Below are 24,832 nucleotides of genomic sequence, written 5' to 3' on the forward strand. Positions count from 1 at the left end.
CCCATGATATCCTTGGCTGACACAGAGGACCTATATCGCTTCAACAAATGCTAGAATTGTATTGCGATCTGGGAGTACTCAGGTATTGGGTCCAAGGGTGAGGGGCTGGGGTGCGTGTGCTCTTCCTCAGGCATGCTCTGCAGCAGGTGCTTGCTGAGTGGACGGGAGGAGGGCTCACCTTCCCCGCCGTCTCTGGTCTCTCTCTCTCTCTCTCTGTCTCTGTCTCATTAGTCTTTGGCTGAATATAGTTGAATTTGTATAATCTAAGTGAGACTATAGCCTCACCAGTTTGCGGCTCAGTTATAAACCCATTGATGATGGGGACTGTCTCATTCATCTTTGTGTTCGGCATTTCCCCAAGTGAGTGCCTGGGTGACTATAAATGTGAGCATCATTATGATTTGATTTTACATTTCTGTCACTCCTGGATATTATGCTTTTCCTATTTTGTGTATCACGTGCAATCCTTCTTGAGATAGATTTGTAATTTCTAATCATTTCTTAACTTACAGCTTCACAGGTTTATAATCAGGATATGGAAGAGATGATGTATGAGCAGGACAATCCAGGTTTGTGATATGTTTCGGTTTAAGGCACTGGCCAAGGCCATTCTACCCCAGGGTTAATGATTGACTCAGATTTGACAGAGTCTTCTTTACAATACTCACAGTCCTTTTTGGTTGCCCAGACATTTATAGAAATTCCTGAATATAGTTTAATATTACATGGAGGAATGAGGAAAAAAGGACATGTATTTTTCAAACCACCACTGGGACTTTGCCCTTTGTAGATAGGATGCTGGGAAGGCAATTCGGGAATTGACGAGGCGGAGTGGTGTAGTGGAGTCTCACTGGTTCTGTTCCTTCCTGTCTTTGTGACTGAGAGAGCAAATTATGGACCCTTATTCAGCTTAAATTTTACTGAATGATAATGATAATATCTATCTCATCCACTGGTGAAAATTGGAATTAATTTGTAAATACTTCAGAATGGCATCTAGTAATGTATTTGGTTTTTTCACATTTGACAAAGGTGTATATGTTTTTCCTTTTAGATTCCATGGAGCCAGTAGTGGGTGATGATGAAAGAAGGTACCACGAAGCAGGTACTGAATGAATATTTTCATTAGACTGTAAACATTACTCAAGGCTTTATGGTTGTAATGCTATGCTAAAGTGATTTTTCTTTCAAGGGAGTCAGAGAAGGAATCCTAACACCTAATACAAGTCTTTTTGCTTTGTAACAAGATTTGATTATGAAAAGAGTATCAGGCTTTCATATTTTAGCTCATCTACACTGGCACCATGACAATACAGGATATTAATCTTTAATGCTACTTTTGCATATCTTACTATATGCCAGCTTGAAGAATTTTTATGAAAATAATTTACTTGTCTAGTGTTTTTACTGTGTCTAGTGTTTTTGGGGCAGAGGTACCTATCACTGACCACAGACACTGATATTTAAGAGAACAGAATTCTGTATTTGAGATTAAGCTGTGTGTGTGTGTGTTTTTTTTTTTTTTTTTTTTAGTTAAGCAGTTGCATAGAATGATCCGTTTAATACTGAGTTTTATGATCTTTTTTGCAGATGACCTTACATACCAGGACTATGATGAACCAGGTTTGAAAATGCTTCTCAACCTTAAGCCATCTACTTGTTTTAAGACTACTCATAGTTTTTAGAGTTATAGAGGGTAGTGTTTTAAGCTTCAAATACCATAACTTAAAATCTCCAAATGAATGGGAGTTTTCAAAGAATTTACTTGGGGAGATTGGTTTCCACCCCCATTGGTTTGGCCATTGACTAAGTAATTTCTTAAACTCTTTTCAAGTTGCCTTCAGAAGCAGCTAAAAATTATTCCTGAAAACGTATCTCATTACTTTATAGTCTTAGCTCTCTTTCGACTAACATAATGATCAGACATAGAAAACTAGTGAAAGTTGAACTACTCTAGTTTCTTCTACAAAATAATCCCACTCTTAAAGGAGATGGGTCTACTAGCATAAAGAAAGGTACAAAAGAATTTCACTGCAGGCTTAAAAGTGGCATAAACAAAAGAGTTTGGGCATGTTTTTGGCATGAGTGGCACTAGATTCAGGTTTGGGCATTTATATTTTCAGTTTGTTGCCAAAGCACTCCCTAGCCTGTTTTATTAAACTCCACAAAGTAGATTCTATTTTTTGCGACTTCCGAGATGAAAGAAATAAGGTTCGGAGAATGTAAGTGATTTGCATAAGATAATATGACTAAGAAATGATAAAGCCAATGGTATATCATTTTTATTCTGCCACCTTCATAGATGACTCTGTAAAAGGAACAGAGTCAGCCGAGCATAACTTCGTGTGTGAAGCAAGAAGGATGGAGAAATGTATAGTGCTTGAGTCAGATATAGAGGACTTTACAGGCTGATGGTTTGGAGGCTTGACATTCAAATAGGAGCAATATGGAGTCCCGACTCTCAAGAAATATATGGTCTCATGACAGTTGGTGGTTCTCAATTGAAGAAAATTAGGACTGGCTGTGTATAAGCCTGATATGCTAATTTATTAAGCACATGTATTTAAGATTTAAGGCCCTACGAAGATGACCAGTCACAGTGGCTATCTCTAATGGAGTATGAATGATGCCATTGGAAGCATCCTGCATTCTTTAAGAATTTTAAGAATTAGTTTCTTTAAGAATTTTAATTTTAATTAAATTTTAATAAATTTTAAATAGATTTTAATAAAATTTAATTAATAATTATTTAATTTAAGAACTAGATTCTTTAAGAACTAGTTCTTTAAGAACTAATATTTTTATAAGAAATTAAATAACTTGGCCAGTATGATTGGATCTAGATTTTCTTTTCAGTTTCAAATTTAAAGGAGAGAATAGAAATTTGGAAATAAAAGTTGTATGTAGAGATGAGATACTTTTCTCATTTCTGCCACTCATTATAGTGTTTGTCTAAATGTGCTAGGAAGAACATGTTTGGAAGGCAGTTTGCAGACTAGATCCAGAGAACCTTAAAATCAAACTGGAAAGAAGTGTAAAATTAGATACTGTGTTAAAAAAGATGTTATAAAAATAAGTGTGTTTTCATAGACAGAGAATCAGAATAAGCACAGTTTAACATGTTAAAAAAGAGTAATAAAGTAGGACCTAAGGGGTCATCAAGATTTGAGACACTTTGAATCGTAAGATTTTGAGATACCCTAGATTACCTTGCTATAAAACCTGAACTTTTTCAAACAAAAGGGGTTTGATAGAAGTATTAATAGGATTATTCACAGTGTTCTAACAAGATACATTTGCGGCATTCAGGAACCAACTAGGGAAGCCAAGTGAACATATGTAAGTGAGTTGTAAGTAGGGTGAAAACAAAACCATTTTTCAGTAGGTCAACAGAATATATTCCGTATTAAACTCCCTACATCTAGAACGTGGAAAACATGTGGCTTTTTAAAGCTATGGAGGGAACCAGCTTTCCACATTGAAAATTAGAAAGCATTAAGCCTACATTGGATATACCTAGGATATGACAGTACCAGCTTACCTTCTGATCGATTTATTCATATAATGCATACATATTAACTACTTTATGTCTAAAACAGGACTAGAGCAGTTCTAATGAGGAACACACACAGTTTGATCACACAAGTAACTTCAATTGTGTTTACTTGAAATTGTACTAAGTGCTGGTGAGAACAAGGACAGTGTGTAACAAGAGCATATAGTGAAGAGACCTACCTAGTTTGTGGACCAGGGAAGGCTTCCCTGAAGTTAGAAGGGAAGATTAGAGCCATTGACAAGGCAAGGGGAAGGTGGGCGGAATGTCGTAAGAAGCCTCTGAGGTGCGAAGATGTGTCTGGAGGGCTGGCAGTCTCATCTGGGCTGAGATTGCACTGTGTCTGGGGTCCAGAGGATGCCTAGAGTTAGTCTGGCATATTCACCTACTCTCAGGGCATTGTTTAAGGCACTACAAAATCAGATGTGTGTTTTGTAAAGATCGATCGGTCTGACATGTAGCATATAGACTGGAGAGAGACAGGAGTGGATATGGGGAGACCAGTTAGTTTAGTGCCATTATTCCAATCTGATCTTGCCCTGGGTCCCATCTCTGCCTAAAGAGCAATCAGAGGAGATGAGTTTCAGCAAAGGGATGTTCAGCTGAGTCCCATGCTGCTGAGGACCCACGCGAGGTGGGCACTGAACACATGCATTGCATCTAGTATGACAGTGGCCCCCTGGTGACCTTGGCCGGAGCTGTTGTCAGGGGACACAGATGAAGGTGGACAGAGATAAAGTAGTTTTAAACCAGGGTGGTGGCAGTAAAGGGAAGCGGACAAGATAAGAAATGTAAGGAGAAAAAATTGACGGGGCATGATGTGTGGGTGTAGCTGGGGCAGAGAGCAAGGTGCCTTTGATGGATGATGGTGCTTTTCCCCTAAGGCAGGACTGGAAAATAGGAAAGGGTCAAGAGGCTGTGAGTCCAGTCTGTACATGTTGACAGTGTCTGTCGTGACATCCAGAGGGATAGGTAATAACCTAGTTGGTGGTGCCTGGATCTCAGCCGAGAACTCGCATTCGTGGCTGTGAGTTTGGGAGTGGTGAGTCTGTACAAGATAATTGAAGCCAAAGTCTGAGATCACTTATGCAGGGAGGACAGTGTAGGGGTATGGGAGGCTCTGTGGCTGGCCTTCGATGAAAGCCAACATTTCGTGCCTGGTAGGACTAAGACAGGTGAAGAAGAAGATTGAGAAGGAGAAAGGAAGAAATGAAAGGAGAACACAGTCACACTGAAGTGTTTAAGGGAGGAGCTGCTGGGAGCGCTAACTCGGTGAGGTGGAGCTCGTCCATTAGATGGAATGAGGTGGTCTCTGAGGAGTCTTGGCAGGGGTGAGTCAGGGCCACAAGCATATGGCAGTGTTTGGGGAAGGAAGTGAGGGGTGAGATAGCAAATGTGAATGACTCTCTGAAGAAATGAGATTGTGAAATGGAGGGGAGAGTTGGGGCAAGGGGAAGTAGGCTCAAGAAAGGGCTTTTTTTCTTTAAGTTGGTAGAGTCTTGAGCAGGTTTAAATACAGCAGAGTTCAAAGTGACAGTGAGCAAAAACGTGCTGCTCCTCTCTCTTACCAGTACCACCAGAAGGACAGAAGATGATGCATTGAAATCGTCCCTTACTCTACCCAGCACTGAGAATTAGTATCTGAAATATAGTTGTTGCTCAAAAAATTTTCTTTATTAAATGATTATAAAGATTACACTGATAACTGTGGTAAGAAAATAAGAAAGCTTGCTCGAAGTGAACCAGAAAATGTGAGGCATTTTGGAGAATGGAAAAAGCTGGGATTGGGTTGACCAAGAAAGATGTGTGACCCAGCTGAGCCCAAAAGAAGAGACCAGAGCCTCCTTTGCAGCAAAGCAAAGGGAAATCGGGCAGTGGGTTCATGGCCTGCCAGCTGAACCCTCACCCTGAGGGGCTGGCACCGGGAGTGTTTGCCTCCAGGTGGAAGATCAGAGAGTTGTTACCTAAACAAACAGAGAATCTGCCTGGTGAAAGCCCAGAATCCTCCCCCACAGACATGAAAGATAGAAAAGGGAAATTCAGTGCCACCAGGAACTAAACAGATTTTGGATCCTGGTAACCAGTAATTGGGGAAGAACCTTAATTTTTCCCATTTTACATGAAGAAAGCATTTGTAAAATGGGAGAAATTAAGGTTCTTCCCCATCTCCTATGGCTATAAGGTGGCCGACCTGGACTTTGAATCTGTGTTTGACTCCACACCAGGCTCTTTCCTGTCCTGCTCTATAGCCTGCCACTTGCCAGTGACTAAGTCCCAGGGGTTCAAGGATGAATTAGACATTGTCTCTGCTCATAAAATCATACAGGGAATGTTGTGTCACAGTGAGTTATGTAGCCCTAAAGGATTATTTTTTGTGTGTATTTTCTAGTATACGAACCTTCGGAAAATGAAGGTCTAGAAAGTTCAGGTAAGCTTTTTCTCTAAATGGGTGTTTCCTGTGAGTCAGCCCCCCCGCCTTGTATTTATTAAAACTCAGATAACTTGTGGGACAAAGACAGATGTAGGCAGAAATCCAAGACATTTTCCAGTCTCCAAGGAGGTAATTGCATATTGTCAATATATTCTTTTCCTTGTACTTGTATTGTGAGTTTTATGTCATTAGGGATGATGTCAGCCTATTTGAAGTATACTTTGAATATAATTTAGGAATTAAAGTTGATATGCTAATATAAGAGTTATGAGTCTCCATAAGAAGGCCCTAGTCTAAAAAGAGCCAAATTTAGTTACCTTAGTAGAGATAAGTTAATTTAGGAATCTAGTGTGAGTTAATGTAAAATGTGTTTGGTTTTTTTTTTTAGATAATGCTGTAGAAGATTCAAACACAATTTTAGAAGGTAAGTTAATTTTATAGAGATAGTTTTACTTTTTGTATTAAAATTATGTTCACACATTCAGCAGATATGTATTGGACACTTTGGTGTCTGTAGGATGCTTGGGGCTAGAAGGGAGAGCGTGAAGACGATGGCTAAGATTTCTGGTTTCCTTGGGGTTGGCATTCTCGTGGTCCGACATGATGAAGTAACTACAGATTATGAAAAGTGCAATAACATAAAACCAGGATAGTCCAATAGCAAATAACTGGTTATAGCAAGGCTCTTCAGCGAGGGTGGTTTTGTCAGACAGGGTTAGCCTTGGGCAGGGATGGGTTGAAAGTTGGGTTCTTTATGTTGTGGTTCAGCTAGACAGACTATTTTTGAAAGTGAAGGGATTGTTCCAAAACAGGTGTTGCCTATATTACATGGTGGTGCTTCGACAGCATGTAGAGTTACAGAGATCCTAACCGCCTGCAGTATTCTTTCACCTATGTTATTTTGGTTGTTCCTCACAGTGGACACTGAAAAGGTAGAGCAATTTATTGCGTGTTTTTGTTTTTGTTTTGTTTTGTTTTGTTTTATGGCTAAGCTGGTATTCAACCCAGACTTGGGCCTACAGTGGACTCTGGGGTCCATGGGCTTTAACGGCAGGAAGTTGCCACAGGGAACAAGTAATATGGCATTTGCTCTTTGTGTTACTCTTAGAATTCATTGCTGAGCCACTCATTGTCAGTTTTCAGGTTAAAGGTTGTTGCTTCTGAGCTTGGTAAGGCAGAATATTTAATAGTACTTGAATGAAATGGGAGAAGATGGGGAGGAGTGAGGGAATGTGGGGATCCCATAATTGCCCTCATTTTCCACTTAGCTGCTGACAGAGACTCTTCCACAGCTGTTGTGACTACTGCACACATGTAAATTTATCTCATGTAGCAGACTGGATAGTGTTCATATTTTCTCCTACCTCCCGTGACTCAGTTGTCTTTGAATAATATAGCCAGGTCTGTTTTTTTATTCAGTCAGAGTCAGAAAAGAGAAACCCCCCATCCCTAGGAAGAACTTTATCCAACCCATCCCACATATATTGTTTTATATAAGAGGCGGAACGTTACAATTATGCATTTGGCCCTGCCTTTCCTGTGTTTGAAGTAGTTTTTCCAAAGACTTTTCCAAAGTCACCATTATATCCTCTACAGGCATTTTGATAAGCCAGTAGAGGATATAGTGGAGACTGCTAAGGAAATTCTTTTTGCAGGGCAGTGGGGCTCTGGACTGTGTGCCATTAGCCCTCTCTGTAGTTTCTGTGCTTCTGTGTTTGGAACCTGAGTGGTCGGTGAGAATGGACTCATCATCTTCACGTGCCCTCTAACCTTCTCATGCCCACTGTTCCTTGACTTGGCTCAATGTATCAAAATATAGTTGGATTCCCACACCAGCAATGACAGTGTCATCATTGACACTTCCTTCATCTCTGTAGCTAATCAATCCCAAGTATTGCTGAATGGGCTTCCAAAACATTTCTCAAATCCCTTCTTTCCTCTGTGGCTCTGGTGATCTAGTTCAGCCCTCATCACCTTCCTGGACAGCAGTGATAGCCTTCTAGCCCATCTTCTCAACTAGATACTTGTCTCCTTCAAATCCACCTGTCATGATAGCATTAGGGTGATCTATTCAAAAGTAGAGGTTAGGCTGTATCAGCCCTGTGCCTAAACCCTCTTTACCGCCCCATCTGTGTCAGGAAGGTTACTTTCTGTTATAGGCAACAGAAAACTAAACTTGAATTGGTTTAAGCGTTAAAGATTCAGGTAACCGATCAGTTGTGAACTTGGAAGACCTAGTGAGGAATTTGAATTATAGTCCAGGTGCAGTTGGAATCTGGGAAAAATACTTAAATGAAGTATGGCATAATTCGACTTATTTTAAGGAATTACTTTCACTCCTAATTAGAAAATGGATTAGATGGGGGCAAGAATGGAGGCAGGGACCACCCTGTAAGGAAATGTTTGGGTGCCAATCCAGGAAGTGATCATGGTGGCCTGGAGTAATGTCGTGGCTGTGAAAATGGAGGGGCAAGTTTTGAATTTGAGATATATTTTTGAATTATAACTGATGGACCTTTCTGATGGTGGTGAAGTAAAGAGAAATAAAGGGAGACTTTGGTTTGGTTTGAATAACTATCAAATGATGGGGCTGTTTACCAACTGTGGGATGGTGGCAAAAGTAGGATCTAGAGTAAACTGGTTTATGGGAGAAAACCAAGGCTTCATATTAGATATTTAAGTTTGGGAGTGATGCAGGATTCCCAGGTGGAGGTATTAAGTAGGGCGTTGGGTGTGCCAGTGATCTGAGCTAGATGGGTGAGACCTGAGACTGATGTGTTTGGGAGCCATCATCATGAAGGTAGGATTTGAAATCTATACTGAAGTGGGTTTTAAAAGTCCTGGAGTAAAGAAAATCAGTCTGTGCTGATAAAATAAGTTTACTGTTTCCTTTTAAAAAATCCTCCCATTATATCATTGCCAAAATGAATTTCAGGTGAGTCTGTTAAATGTACACTTTTTCAGAATAAAACTAAATTGAAATTTTGAATTTCAGATTGAAAATTTGCTTTATCTTGAAATAATAATAAGGCTTTCTTAGTATAACATCAGTGATGGAAATAATAATGTGATTAATACTTTATGATGCACACAAGTTTTTTAGACTTAAAATGACAAATAAAAGACATTCTGAGAACAAATATTGGTAAGGGTGATACAGTGCTAGTAGTTCTCTAACTTACTAAGAATGAGATCAGTAGGCAAACCTTAACAAGCTGTTCATAACAGAGAAACCGAGTTGTTCATAGCACTGCCACTAAAACAACGAAATATGCTAGAATATTCATTGAGATTAGTGGGAATAGGTGAATTTTTTTTTCCTTTTTCCTTTTATGTAAAAAATATTTCCAAATCTTCCATTTGGGTATGTATTATTCTTAAAATTAGAAGCAAATTAATTTAAGAAGAAAAATGGTTAAATAGCTGCATAAATATATGAGTTTTAGAAAATGCTATAAAAATTCTTCCTTTTGACCTAAGTCTGTTCCAAGTCTTCAGGAGCAAAAGGAAAACTGATGTAATCTTATCTCTAGATTAAGGTAATGTTCAATGGGTTGTTAGATATGAAGATCTTAAAATGTGATATAATTTGATAGATGGAATCAGATCAGTATATTATTATACCATTATTTGATAAGGTCTATCTGCGGTCTCTTTAGATGCAAATGGGTTGAAGTGGCCAGGGAAGAAGGCAAGATGTTTAAAAAGTCATATCCTTATTTTTGGCCGGTCTTAGAATATGTTATCTTGAAAATTATTTTTCAGAAACTTTATTAAGGATAGTAATTAACTTTTATGACTCTCTTTCAGTTTCTTTGTGTTGTTTCATTCATGTTGCATTTAGGGTTGTGTATTAAAAACTTTTTTAACAAGATACTTTAGACCTCTTTCCTCAGCTCTCTTATCAAGTCTGATGCAAAATTGTGGTGAAGACCGGGGTTTTAGTTCATATCTCCTTTGCACAGGCAATGAGTTTTGGTCATGGTTAGTCAGTTAGGCAGATATGGAAAGCCTGTTTTACAGCACACTTGAGAAGTATACAACATTTTGCAAAGTTATGGCTAACTCTTCTTTGTTCTAATAGTGTGAAAACCCAATGTTTTTGTCATCATTGCAGTCGTATCCCAGAAATGTCTGTAAAAATAATCACTGTAACTTAAATACAATCTGTGTTTGAAACACTGGTCAACAGTATGTAATGTATTGTAATTTTCTTATTTTAGAAGCGCACATGCCCCCTGCTGAAGAACAACAGGAAGTACCACTAGGTATGACATTTTTTGGTTGAATCCTTTCCTTTTCTGTTTTAACTTAAAATGTACTGTTGATAGTCACAGTGGCTGTAGGAAGTCACTAGTCTATGAAGGGTAAAAATCCTGAGAGAAGGATTAATTGTACTTCAATTTAAAGAGAAAATTGTCTGTGTTTTGATCAGTTGAGCCAAAGTAAAGGAAAATACATGTCAGATTCAGTCAATCCCTGTTTGTTGAGCTAGGAGGTGAGGAGCAGTAATAATCAAAGTACCATGTGATTTTGGCCATTATAGATGGTGGTAATAGTAGTTAGGTGGGGTTCCCCCCCCTTTTTTAACTGATAAGCTAATTGATGATGGAATCTGATTTGCCTTAAAATGAGTTTAGTAGTGCATAATTTAGTGACTTGAGTTTTCTAGTTCCCCATTCCCATGAGGGCATCGTAGTGCCCTGGGCCTCGTTAGTCCCAGAAGTCTTTGTTTCCAGCTCACTGGGTTAATCCATTTCTGCACTTTTCCCTCCCCTCTGCCACATGTCCCTCTTACAGCAGTGAATTTAGGGAATGGGGACATCATTTCAACCAAGGCCTGTGTTTTCAAATGGCATTTTAGAGATGACATTAACTCTACCTGCAACCAGAAATAACATACAAACCTCCTGTTCTCATAGTGGGAAACATGTTTTATCAAGAGGGGGATTTCCAGTACCTCTATCCCAACTAGGCCAAGTGTATTTCCTTTGTTTCTGTATTTTATTTCCATTTTCTTTCTTTTTGTGTCACTTAATGGTTGAATTATTGCTCCTATTTTTTAGACGCTTAATGTGAATTTTGTGGCAATGATATGCATTACTCTTTTTGAGTCTGTAGAAATAATAACTGCCAAAACCTATTAAATAATAAATTTCAAGGAAAAAAAATAACTTTTATAATCAAAGAATATTTTTAGTTGTATACCCCAGCTCATCTTTGCCTGTTTCACGTTGGGATGTTTTAGGTTTTGGTGATTGTTATACCACATACGTTTTTAGTCATCTGTACAAATGCTTAAAAGAACTGGGTTGTTGGTATTATAATGTGAATGAGAATGGAATTCCATGGAGAACTGGGACTTTTACATGATGGATACTGCGCAGGTGCGTGTATTTTGTGTTTAGGAAAGGTGCGCAGAGCAGAGCGAGCTGCTGATTCTATCCTGCCTTATAATTTCTTCTTTCTTGTTGAGTGGTGCTTTCCAGAGGGCCTTGTTTCTGTCTTGAGGAGGCAGAGCATGTTACTGAATTAGCATTTTGATTACTGTCCTGTACTTTAAAGAAATTGTCTTATAAGTATTTTTTAAAATAATGAGTTTTTACAACATTGGCCTTTTTCTAGTTACAGTTCATATTTTTTAATATTGACCTGACTTTAGCGAAGGCATAAAAATAATACTGTTTTCTGGCCAGAAATTTCTGTGCTTTTTTTTTTTTCCATGTTTTATAAGCTGAGTGCAAGAATTTCCTTGCAACATAAATATAAAATACCCAGTGGTTCGGGTGCTGGAAGGAGGTGCTATTTTAGAGGAGGTATTTAACAACCGAAGCACATAAAAATGAAGATTTGCTAAATATGTGTACTCACTGAAATATGATAAGCTCCCAATAAATAAATGGTGACTGTGGCTATTTTTGTTTAGTAATTAATTAGCCTGATCTCCGAGGTGAATCAAGAGAAGTTAAATCCTGAAAGACCTGCTCAGGAAGTTATAACCTATAATTTGGTGTCATAAAAATTGGATTAATCCGCTGCCCAGTTACAGTGCGACCTTTCCAGAAGAGACTGTGAGGCCAAGAGTTAGCAATATGTATTTTTAATGAGTGCGCTTGCTTTGCTTATTTCCCATTATTTTCATAGACTTAGTTTATATTACAACCTCTTTTATTCAGTGTTATAAAAGAATAATCGTTGAAACTCTGTATTTGTGATCTTCATGTACAATAAGCCAACTCCTCTTTTAAGTGCTTAACATCTGTGGGATGACAGAAACTGCAGGAACACTAATGATAGGGCCTGTCTCCCTCAACTTTGCAATGCTCCTTAACTTCCAATCTTGAAAGTCTGTTATTCAGGGGAAATGTTAATGGAGGACCTCTGCAACATGCTAGCTCTTAGTGCACTTTACTCTGACCCTTGGGATCTTAAGTGATGATTACTTTGCCTTCCCTGATCATTCCAAGACTAGGTTATACTGCCTTAATATTGCTTATCAAAGTTCGCAATAATATATTTATTGGCGTGCTATAACCCCGCAGGGCGGGGACTGTCTTAGTTCACCATTGTATTGACCCACACACTAGGGACAGGGAATGTGACCCTTTAGGAAGTAGTAAGCATTCTGTAGGAGTTCTTCTAAGCACATTCCATGAATTAACTCATTTAAGATTTCTGGTTGCCTAAGAGGTAGACATGCTGTTATCTCCATGTTACAGATGAGAAAACTGAGACACTACGAAGCTGATGTGAGAGCCAATGGGTGGCAGAACGGACGCTGCCCCTTGCCTGTTGGCTCCAGAATTCAGACTCTGGGTCTCTGTGCTCTAGAGGACTTTTCATAAGGGAAGGCCTAAGGGCTGATGAGTTCTGAGAGCTGTTCTGATGTGATAAAGATAGAGCTGTCATCTTATTCAGCATCTTTCCCTTACTCTACGTTAGTACTTCAGCTAGGACCCAGAAGTGTGGAATATTAAGATTTATGGTAGAAAGTCAGTTGTCCAATAGCTTGAATTTTGTCATCTTTTCTTTATATTTGTAAATTTATAAGTGCTTTGCTCTTGACAAAGTCAGTCCTGGGAATTGATCATTCTGATATTAGAAGTCGATCATTTTGAATACCAGTCTTTTATAAAAAATTGTTTTTGCAATCCAGGCTCCTTAGTGAGTTTTTACCGGTCTCCTAAAATCCATATTTTTAAAAAATATTTTATTTATTTATTTGAGAGAGAGAGAGAGAGAGAGAGCACATGCCCAAGTAGGCAGAGCAGTAGGCAGAGGCAGAGGGAGAAGCAGACTCACCGCTGAGCAGGGAACCCAATGTGGGACTCGATCCCAGGACCCCAGGATCATGACCTGAGCTAAAGGCGGTTGCTTAACAGACTGAGCCACCCAGGTGCCCCCAAACTCAGATTTTTTACTTGAAATCATAAAGCATGTGATTCTGGCAATATGACACAATAAATATGCATAGCACAAATTGATTCATTTATGAAGGAATCACTTACAAAATTCATCTGAGTAAAATTTCCTGCCAAACTGTATGTTAAGGCCATTTTACTAACTGGTTCCAGTAACAATTTTTTTTCTGTCATACCATGCCAGAAAAAAAAAGAAATTAATGTTTTATGGTGATAATCATATTATTCAAGTTGGAGCTCTGTAAGCATCAGTGTTTCTGTTGCTCCCATCTCTTTGAAAATGGAGGTAACACTTGTAACTCATCCCACTGTGGGCTGGTCTAGCAGTGCTGATGGTTTCACTCTGTGTGAACTTTCACTCATGCCTCCCCTTGTCATCCAGCATTTCCTAACATGATCACTAAGGCACCCAGCCAGACTCAAACAATAAGACAGCGCCTGCCCCCATAGCAGGTCCCAGTCCTCTGGGCATACAGCTGAGTAAAACAACCACTGTGATGTTCTTAACCCCCCAAAAGGGTAGGCAGGGCAGCACAGAAAAGGAGGGATAACTAATCCAACTTTGGGAACAAGGGTATGGAGAGTCAGAAAGGTCTCCCCATGTGTTGTCGTGCTGTTAGAAGTGACACTAGCTGGTGGGTGGGGAGCAGAGGAAGCAAGTGCTTGCGGAACAAGGACTAGGACAGTGAGCCATATAAAGGTGTAAGAAGACAAGTGGAAAAACAGGCAGGCGTCAGTTCCCGGAGTGTCTCAAAAATGATGTTTAAAAATTTGAATCTGGGCCTAAAGGTGGCAGGAGGCCACTGAAAAATTCTAAGCAGAGGAGTCACATGATCAAATCCAGATTTGAAAAGAGCAGACCAGTGAGGAGGTGGAGACGAGGAAGGGGCAGATGTACTGAGCCAAGCTGGAGACCGGAGATGCTTCAGCTGTGGGGTGAGGACTGGCTGACCACCTCATGGGAACTCAAATGGGAAGCAGTTTTCGGGGAGAGAGGGCTGACTGAAGGGAAGAGTCAAGGACGATTCCTATGTTCCTGACCTGATTGAATGAATGGTCAGCCCTTCATGGACCTGTTGGAGGCAGGAGGAAATGGAGAGTAGCAGAGGAGGTGATTGGCTCGATTTCGGACGTACCGGGTTTGCCACTCAGTGAACCACTTCTGAGTAGAGTCATCTTTCAATATGCAGGAGCAGGGGTGCTTGGGTGGCTCAGTGCGTTGGATCTCTGCCTTCGGCTTGGGTCATGATCTCAGGGTCCTGGGATCGGATCGAGCCCCACATCAGGCTCTCTGCTCGGTGGGGAGCCTGCTTCTTCCTCTTTCTCTCTGCCTCCTTCTCTGCCTACTTGTGAGCTCTGTCTGTGAAATAAATAAAATCTTTAAAAAAAAATGTAAATATGCAGAAGCATACTTTTGGGTCCTTCAGAATTGTAACTGGGCTTTTAGGTTATTTGCCCTTTAACCAGTGCTCATCCCTATGCCTCAAACAGCTTCCTACTACCTCAGGTATGTTTGATGGCACAGGTTATAGGAATGCTCATTCCTCTCCTGGGCTAGCTCACTGATAGATTCTAAGACAACCTAAAGTCAAAGGCATTTGTAAAAACATTTTCTGTTGAGGTGTGATTAACACACAGAGACGAGCTCGCTTGCTGAGCGGCTAGTGAAGGAATGCGCCTGTGATCTGTTCCTGTACCACTAGGAACGGGACGCTTTTTTTTTTTCAGAAAGCGTCCAGTACCCCAGAAACCTTCCCTCCTCCTGCTCAGTCACATCTCCCCCAACAGTGAGTGTGCTGATCTGTCACCATTGATTGGTTTGCTTGCTTTTGAATTTAATAAAAGAAAGCCAGAAGCAAACATACACAAACGCAGATACACTTTTTTGATGACTTTTTTTGTTGTTGTTGCATAACATCGTGTCTGGTTTCATCTACTTTGTAGAGTATCATGCTGGTTTTTATTCATTGCAATCATTTACTACATGTACATTAAAAAAATCCATTCTACATTGATAGCTATTGTGAATGTTTCTAGTTTCTGACTGTTAGAAAAAAGCTTCTATGAATAATCCTGTACTTGTCTTTTGTATATAAATGCTCATTTCTGTTAGATATATGAAAGTATACATAAGATTTCTAGTCACCTCACATTAGCACCAAATCTGCTCATATAAAAACTTCTGAATACACATGCACGCACACACGCATGTAGATGGATAGATAGGAAGGGAGGAAGGAAGGCTCATACTCGAGATTTAGAAATTATTTCAAAATTTAGTTGGACCTTTAAGTGCACCATCTTCTTCCCTACTCAGATTGTAACAAATCTAATGCTGTGATGGTAAAATCAACCAGATACTAAAGTTTGGAATGAGAAAGTTTTTGCAAAAAATTTGGACAAGAATGACTTTGACGGTATACTTCTTTTTTTTTTTTTTTTTTGCCTGATCATTTATATTGTCAGTAACATTAAAAACTGACGTATGATTATATTAGTGTATTTTAACTGCAACTTACAGTATCTAGTTGCTCCTTGGAAATCCCTCCTATATTTGTTTTTCAAATTCCATGCTAGATTTTTTTTTCCTCTGTTACATTTCTTATTAATATAGTGAAAATACTGTTGGGAGAAAGAGAGTTAATGCTTGTATTTCTCAAAAGATTGAAATTCTTAAATTTAGTTGTAATTCTCAGATGCTCTAAGAGGCTTAAGTTTCCTTCAGCAGCTTTGCAAATAATTCCCAGGGACTTCTCTGGGTAGTTAATCACTGTTGAAGGAGTTGCCCTTAAAAACAACAATAACGCATAAAAAGCATTTACTTCTGTTGGTGTTTTTGTTTTGTTTCATTTTGTTTTGTTTTTTCTTTTCTTAAAGTAGAATGAGAATGAAGCAGTTACACAGTCTGTGTCTGGTTGGTCCTTTAATTTAGATTTCCCCTTATTTTTGCAGATACTTAAAGCTGCAGAAAGACTGCCCCCACTACCACAGGAGGACCAGCCTAAGCATACGCTCCAAAAGATGGCTGTGATAGATCTTGTGACGTAATTACTGAGCAGACCAAGATCTTTGGGAATGAATACTAAAGATGTTTCCAATCGATTGTAGTCCACTGGCATTTTAGTGTTTTTTTTTTGTTGTTGTTTTTGTTTTTAGAAACAGAAATTACATGTATTGTTACACTCCTGCATGTTCGTTTTCGATAGCATTAGTGGATCCTTTGGGTTTTCTCTTCTCTTTCTTTTTGTGACACAGCTTCCGATCTTACCTACATTTGTGTGTGTTGTTCAGGTAACAGTTGATTATAGTGACGATGTAGCAATAACTTCTTGGCGGGGTTTCGTATATATATGGCGAGCGATTACCCCCACGTCTGTTAGACTGACCTGTGTCAGTGTGATCTCAAAGCCGTGAGGAGTGCCCCGCGCTTGCACTCTGAGGAACACTACTAATGGTTGCTATTAGCTGTGAAGATTGGACTTGTATATATCTGCACTGATACCCTCATAGGACATTTCTACCTTAGCTTGGAGTATTCAGGGTAAAACTCCAATTTGGAGGTTCGCAGCTGTTAGCTCATTGATTAGGAAAATTGAATATTTTGGTGAAAGTCTTAAGTTATCATGGTTAATTTATTTTTTAAATTGAGGGGGAACAATGAAATTCCTTGCTAGGATATAGGCAAAAGGAATGGCCTGCTATGTCATGCAGAAACTGTTGGACACCTCGGATCAGGCATATAATAGCTTTGTCCCTTCGGCATTTGTTTAAATTTTAGAAAACCTGTATAAAGTACTAGTGTGCATTTTAAACGTTGCTCTGCCTTTTGCTGATTAAGTTATGCCCTCCCAACACTGAAGGCGGCACTGTGATCTTACTAGAGAACGAGGCCTCTAGCTGGGTTGATTTAGGACTGTGTGTGAAAAGTGTCCACACAGCCACATTGCCTGCTGCTGTTTGCAACATATGAGCCTTTTCTTTCTACCTTGAAGAGTTTCCTCTACTTTTAATGTGGTTTATTTTAGCTCGGACATAGTTGCTGTGATGAAAATACTCATTTGTTAGAAAAGAAGGTAGTGACATCATCATTTTGAAAGGACCATGAGCTATTAAAAAAAAAAAAAAAAGCCATAAGAAGTAATTTCATTTCCATGTTAGGGTTAGCTCTTGATAATGTTAACATTGTTTTAACATAAGATGACTTTTCTTTCCCCCCTGCTTTTAGGGTTACAATCAAAGAGATTTTATATTTTTATCATTATAGATCATAGTTACAATGTAGTGAGTTATGCGTGCTGACCCAGTGTGTGATGAAATCCAGAAGATTGAGTTACTAAGAAAAGCAATAATTTTCTAAAGCTGTGATATGGGTAATATAGAGTTGCTACTCTAATTCTAATAAAGCTCTTAATTCATAATATGAATTATAGAACACTACTTTTTATAAAGCCTTATTTTTTTAGGGAAACTTAGGAGTGACATAGACCTGATAAATGAGTAAAATTTTGCTGGATTTTTGTAGATAATCATCTCTAGAACTCTGGAAACTGAGGATTCATTATGCTGTGGTCAACTTCCTAATACTTTCTGATTCCATATACCTGAATTAATGAGCCTTGTCTTCAACTATGTGCCACACTGGGCAATATCAATGGATTTTCTAAGAATAATGTAAATGTCTTCTGTTTAATGTTATTTGAGTGCAATAAAATGCAGAATTCTTCTCTATATTGTCATTATTTTGAATTATTATTTTATTATGTAACAAAATCAGTTCATTTTCTACTTAACTAGTATATTGGAATATTACAGTATCTTTTTGATGACTGAAATCACGAAGGTGTACCTTCAATCCTTTTTGAACCTATTTCTGATAGGTGATGTTTATTTTGTTTAATGTTGGCTCTGATGCTACATTGCCAGGGGCTGGATTAAAATGAAATAGCCTCTGCATCCCTCCTTTGGGGGTTTTTGTTTAGCATCAGTGAGGCAAGCCACTCTCCCCGGCCCACAAACACACAGCCTCCCGCTCCCCCATGACCATCATACCACGTGTTCATGAACTCCATCGTAGCTGAGAAGACCAAACAGTCTGAGCAGGTAGAAGGGCAGGACAGGGTATAGCAAGTTGTCTTTCGATTCACTGTTGGGGCAGAAAAGGAGAACTAGACAACTAGGGAAGAAGCCTCTGGGTTCTGGAAAGTGTTGTTTTCTCCTCCAGCATGCCCAAAAGAAACAAAAATAAAGACTTCAGACTCAGGAGAAACAGATCCACTTTTATCAACTGCATTTCCCCCGCCAAGTTCTTTGTGAGTGTTAGGGAGTTGCATTTTTCCCAGCAGAGAGGGCTTAATGCTGCTTGCGGATAAGGAAACTGAGGGGCAGAGGGACCAAAAGGCCTGCCAGCCATGGTCCTTCTTGGTGAGCACGTGGGCAGCAGGTGGAAGGTGGAAACAGTTGGAGGGAGGCCCGAATGCAGGTGGGAGAGCCGGTTGGAGACCAAGGAGTAATGGTGGTGGGGGCAGGGCTGACCTCAGGAAGCACTTGCAGAGACACAGAGAAGGGCTGGGGAAGCTGTGACTGGTTGAGTGGGCCAGCGCTGGGGAAGCAGAGTCCTCGAGAGTCACTGATGTCAGTGAGACGAGATACTGGTGAGAAAAACTAGGCCTTAATGGAAATTAGCTTTGGACATATGTGAGGTCCAAGAAGAACAGGTCAGTAATTGGAGAAGCAGAGTTGCTAAACACCCTAGAGTTCAGGGTATTTTAATTCACAAAGGCAATTTTCTTTAACAGTGTATGATAGTTTTTGAATGATTCAGATCCCATTCTTTTTAGTAAGGTTTTCCTTATTCTGAAAGGGGAAAAAAGTCAGTATAGTTAGAGATTGCATCACGTCTTCTCGGATACAGGTGCTTAAACACTAACTATGAGTTACATGTGAACTTGGACATGGGTAATTTTCAGAATTGGGCTGAGCATACAGCTCCTTTTAACTTAGAGATGTCCCATCATTGGACCATACAAAGTGCGATTGAATTATTATTATAGAGGATACTTTCTAAATCAGTCTTACCTGCTCTGTGACCTTTGGCAAGATTCCTGAGCCTCTGGAAGCCTTCCTTTCCTCATCTATACAATTAAAACTACTTCCCAGGGTGGGGCGGAGTTGATGGGATCCTCTGCAGTGAGTGCTTAAAACAATGCCTGGGACACAGTAAGCATCCAGTAAGTCCTTTTCCTCTGGGGCACAGCGGGTCCACACGGGGCCTCCCAGGGAAGCATTTGTGCAGATAATGAAGTAGAGCAGAGCAACATTTTACTTGTTAGCTCTGCGGGATACTAGTGAGGGACGCTGGATCTCTGTGAAAAGACCTTTACCTACTGAAAATCAGAGGGCCCAAGATGCCTCCCCTGCACATTTCTCCATATCCAAACATGAGTCACAGATGTACCCATGCTGATGTGGGGTGAGGGACAGAAGGGGATGTGAGAGAGAGCTTTTCCCCAGAGCTGGGGAAGTTTGGGTTGGACCTTCTGTCAGACTCATCGCCCTATCCTGAATATGCTATGGAGGAGGAAGAAAGATAGTGGCCTTGTTCCTGGGAGCTTGCCTGGCCAGGGCCCTCCCACACCCATTCAAACCACTCCTTGTTCCTCCCCTGGGGGTGGGAAGATGTGTGGAGAGCTCTAAACTCCTCTTCAAGCACCCACCTGTTTAATCGGGTTAGCAACTTGGATTTTGTGCTTGTGTTTTCAACTTACACTGGCCCCATGCCAGTGCCAGGTGATGGATTACTGGAGGATGAGGCGGGTCACAGCCTTCCTGCAGGCACTGCTGGTAGCACTGGAAGGACTCCTGGAGGAACAGGATTGTTTGTTGTTGTTTTTCCTCAATCCTGTGTCCTTGACACCTGCCAGAGTGCATCCTATGAAATGACATACTGACTAGCTTTTTGATAAAGGAGGTTATAGTTAATAAGATCAGAAATTCTGGGACATTCAACAGAGATCTGGAATGGCTTTTTTTTTTTTTTTAATATCCCTTGTACCTCCTGCCCTGCTGGCAGGAAGGGTGGGCAGTCAGCTCGATAAAACCCACTCTTTGTGGGAGGCAAAGGCTACAGGACCCTATCTCTCCTGTTTCTCTTTCTGGAACTGACGGGATGGGCGCTGGGGGAGGATTATCTGCTTTGGAAGGATGTATACGGCTGACCTTGATACAGTGGGCACTCGACTTTCTCAGCCTCAACTTCCTCCTTTGCACAAAGGGAGGTAGACCTCTCCAAAGGGTAGCAAGAGGCAGGCATGATGTGCTTCGACCAAACCCGGCATGCTGTAGCTTTCAAGGTCATTCCCTTCCTCTCCATTAGTTTCTTGAAAATGCTGGACCTATAAAAATCCCTCCCTTGTCTTGGAATCCTGCCTCAGATTTACTTGTCACTTTCCCAAAATGAAATGTTTGATACAAATCATCAGTGGAGGAAACTGGGAAGCAACAAAATCAAGTGTTCTGTGGTCGTACTCCTGATCTGACCCCACAGCCTGATCTACTATGAGGGAGGAACTGAGTCTGAGTCTCCCAAACTCTGCCTTATCCTGACTCCCACACATATGCCTATACAGGCGTTCTAGAAATACCCAAAGCTAGGTAAGTACCTACGGGAACTGTAATCAACTGGTCTACGTTGAATTTAGCTAGACCCCCAACTTATATGAAACATAGGCCAGATCTGAGATAGTACAGAAATGAAGTTATAAATAAAGTGCATGGTCAGGTCACGTACCACAGTTTTCCATGTAGGGTGGACATTATTTGACTGGTCCAGGTTCTGGGTGGGTTTAACTGCATTCAGTCCCATTCGTGGGAGGGACCCTCTGACTGGTTAACTTAGTGAGAGGTTGACACCAGTGGGCTGTCAGTTCCTCAGCACCTGGGCTCAGTGCAGGCACCCTTAGTGGTCCACCTGTATATGTGTGAAGTCCTTAGGGAAGCGAGACTGCTGTCACCCCAGTGAGGGGGACACGTGGCATTTCTTTAAAGCACATGGTGACTATTATAAAGTTGTCTTCTGGTTTTAGGACACAGTATAAATATTGAGCAAGCTTTGATGAGGGCTTCTTTTCACTCCAGTTTGCCTTTACCCCACAGAGGCATTTAGAATCGGTGGAGGTGACCCACAGCCACTTTTTCCCTGTAGATGAGGAATACTTAACCTGATGCCTCATATCTAGTGACTGCCCAGTGACTTTTATAAATTAAGTCGAATGAGTCTACTCTTAATATTTTGTAACGAATTTCATGTGTAAAGAATTCAGGGTTTAGAAAAATGGAATTCTATGCCCAGAAATATTTTTCTTGAATTATATTTATTTGATTTCATTTAAATATGGTCCTATATTTTGAGATAATAATGGTGACTTTTACAATACTTATTTTATTTTGTCTTTACTTTTCAGAAACAAATAGAAAAACAGACGATCCAGAAATAAAAGAAAAAGGTGAGATCATCAAATAAACTGCCTTTCAAATATATATAGGAAGAAAATCATTATACTACTCATGAATAACATTGTGATTTTATTTTATATCATCAGTTAAATTACCTCTGGGCTTATTATTTTAATGGTTTTATCAACAAATATTTATTAATATTTACATAAGCATTAAGAGCCAAAGAGATTCCCTGGCTTCCAGGTTTTGCCATTCACTATATATGGTCTGAGAATTCCTTGCCCTCTCTGTGCCTCAGTTTCTTCTCTGATGTGGGAATAAAACAGTACCAAGTTCAGAAACCAGAAGACTCCTGTTGCTACAAAGGGAATTAAATGAAAATCTGTGTAAAGTACTTAAAGCAGTGTATAGCACAGGGAAAGTACTTAGCAAATCTTAAATATTGTTTATGTTAACATCTGTGCCAGGAATAGAGGTCCAGAGATTACTAGAACATGTTCTTTTTTCGCAAGAAACTCTGAATTGTTGGAAGGACATGCAAACAAGGTTATATCCGTATAGAATCGTTTCTGCTTTCCCACAGTTGATTACAATACCCAATCTAAAAAATAACCCAGTAGACTTTTAAGTCAGCTCTTACAAAGGTTCCTTAGCTTACTCAGAGTGAGGAAATAAGTTAAAAAATTATATAGATGATATGGGGTAATGCTTTTTTTTCCTCACATTCCACTTCTCTTTGTTCTTTCCAATCCTTGAGATTTTTAAGTATTTAATTCAAGTTAGACAATAAGAATCTCTAAATAGTAAGCAAGGCTACTAATTTTATCCCTCACAAATTTTTTATATCATTTAATTGATTAATTAATTTTCTCATAATAAATGTGCTCTTTAATCCCCCACCTCCCTCCCCTCTGCTAACATCGGTTTATTCTCTATAGTTAACAGTCTGTTTCTTGGTTTGTGTGTCTATTTTTTCTGCCTTACTCGTTGGTTTTGTTTCTTTAATTCCACACATGAGTGAGATCATATGGTATTTGTTTTCTCTGAACTGACTTATTTCACTTAACATCCATTATACTACCTAGCTCTATCCATGTTGTTGCAAATGGTAAGGTTTCATTCTTTTTTATGGCTGAATAATATTCCATCGTGTATATACACCACATCTTCTTTATCCATCCTTCTATTGATGGACACTTGGGCTGCTTCCATGTTTTAGCTATTATAAATAATGCTGCTGTAAACATGGGGGTGCATGTATCCCTTTGAATTAGTGTTTTTGTATTTGGGGGGTAAATACCCAGTAGTGTGATTACGGGATCATAGAATAGTTCTATTTGCTTGTAATATAATTTGAATGATAAAATCTTTAATGATTAAACCTTACAATTTCAGAAGTGCCTTTAATTTTGAGTGAAGAAAGCAGTGTCTACATTTGAGAAGATATAATAGTATGTAACATTATAATATACATAATGTACATGGTCTCAGTGTATAATTACTCGATAAGCATACAGAATTGCTGACCTCCGGCTGTCATTTTGTAGCCCTTACACTGGTAACTAGACATCTAGCCATGCATTTTTTCCCCCTGACTAGTTGTATTTAATTTTTTATGAAAGCAACCCTGAGATACGGTTTTAAAGTAGGACTTCTAATGAAAAACAGCAGTCTTCTACACCCCTACTCCCTAAGAGTCCCATCCCTGACTTTCCTTTAGCGGTTTCTTCTAGTACTTACTGCACATTTCTAAATATCTACTTGTGCAAGTTTCTCGTCAATGTTAGAAGTTGTTGGTTGACTTTTCTACATAGATGACTGGAATTTAGCTCAGTCATGACCCAAGTTCTCTATGCTGCCCCACCTTCATGATCTTCTGTGACATCATGATGTACTCTGATCTTGATAAGTAAGTAGCCACCTTCTCCCTAGTTTTGTTTCCTACGATTTCAGTGACCTGCGGTCAGATGTGATCAGGAAGCAGATGATCCTGTTTCTGACATAGTCAGAAGGTCAGTAGTAGCCTAATGCTTCACCACAATGTCTGTATCCTTCCCCTCACTTCATCGCACTGCAGAGGCATTCTCTTATCTCATATCTTCATGAGAAGGGGGAGTATAGGGCAGTAAGATATTTTGAGAGAGAGAGAGAGGCCGCATTCATATAACTTTTATGACACTATTATTGCGCATGTTCTATTTTATTATTAATTATAATAATGAGTAATCTCTTACTGTGCCTAATTTATAAATTTAAGTTTATCATAGGTATGTGGGTATAGGAAGGAAACATAGTATACATAGGGTTTGGTGCTGTCTGTGGTTTCTGGCATCCGCTGGGAGTTTTGGAATGCGTCCCTGCAAATAAGGAGGGACAACTTTATGAAGGGGACAACAAAGCAAGGAGGAGGATATCATCAGCTTTTGCTAGAACTGATCCCTTTCTCGATTTCAGAATGCTTCCTTCCCTTGGCTTGCTGGTTACCACATCTTCTTGGTCTTTCCCCTACTCTTTGCTGTGTGTGCTGTTCTCAGCCTCTTTGGATGGCTGTTCCTCATCTCCCTGACTGTCTAGCACGCAAGTGTCCCACGACACAGTCCTCAGAGAATTTCTCTTATCTGCACACTCTCCCTCAGTGATCTTACCTAATCTCCTTGCTTTAAATAACTGTCTGCCAATGATGACCGCACTTGCCTGCAGCCTGGGTCTCTTCCCTGGTCTCTAGACTGGGATGTCCAGCTGTTGCCCGGTGTCTGCCAGAGAACCTCATTTGGACATCTGATCATCACTTCAAACTTGTGTGCACTGAACTCCTGACCTCCCCCCTTGAAACCCGCTCCTCCTACGAAATGTCTCTTTCATGCCTCCCTAAATTTACCTCAGCAAGTCCTGTCAGTCCTCTCCCCACAATATATCCAGAATTCCACTGTCCCCTGCCTCTGACAGCCACCAACACCTAGCTCCCACCTACTG

At 39.9% G+C, this 24,832-nt stretch overlaps 1 protein-coding gene across 4 annotated transcripts in view; it reads left to right on the plus strand.

Moving 5' to 3' along the window:
- ASPH (aspartate beta-hydroxylase) overlaps positions 1-24,832 on the plus strand; it is a 215,140-nt gene that overhangs the window by 79,464 nt on the left and 110,844 nt on the right. For all 4 annotated transcript variants that reach the window (XM_059166360.1, XM_059166361.1, XM_059166362.1 and 1 more), the window contains 6 exons: positions 513-569; positions 1,055-1,105; positions 1,591-1,623; positions 6,373-6,408; positions 10,208-10,252; positions 21,865-21,906. In XM_059166360.1, coding sequence (XP_059022343.1) covers positions 513-569; positions 1,055-1,105; positions 1,591-1,623; positions 6,373-6,408; positions 10,208-10,252; positions 21,865-21,906 — 264 coding nt within the window. The remainder of the gene's footprint in view (positions 1-512; positions 570-1,054; positions 1,106-1,590; positions 1,624-6,372; positions 6,409-10,207; positions 10,253-21,864; positions 21,907-24,832) is intronic.

Source organism: Mustela lutreola, chromosome 3 (genome assembly GCF_030435805.1).
Source record: "Mustela lutreola isolate mMusLut2 chromosome 3, mMusLut2.pri, whole genome shotgun sequence".
Taxonomy (NCBI): Eukaryota; Metazoa; Chordata; class Mammalia; order Carnivora; family Mustelidae; genus Mustela; species Mustela lutreola.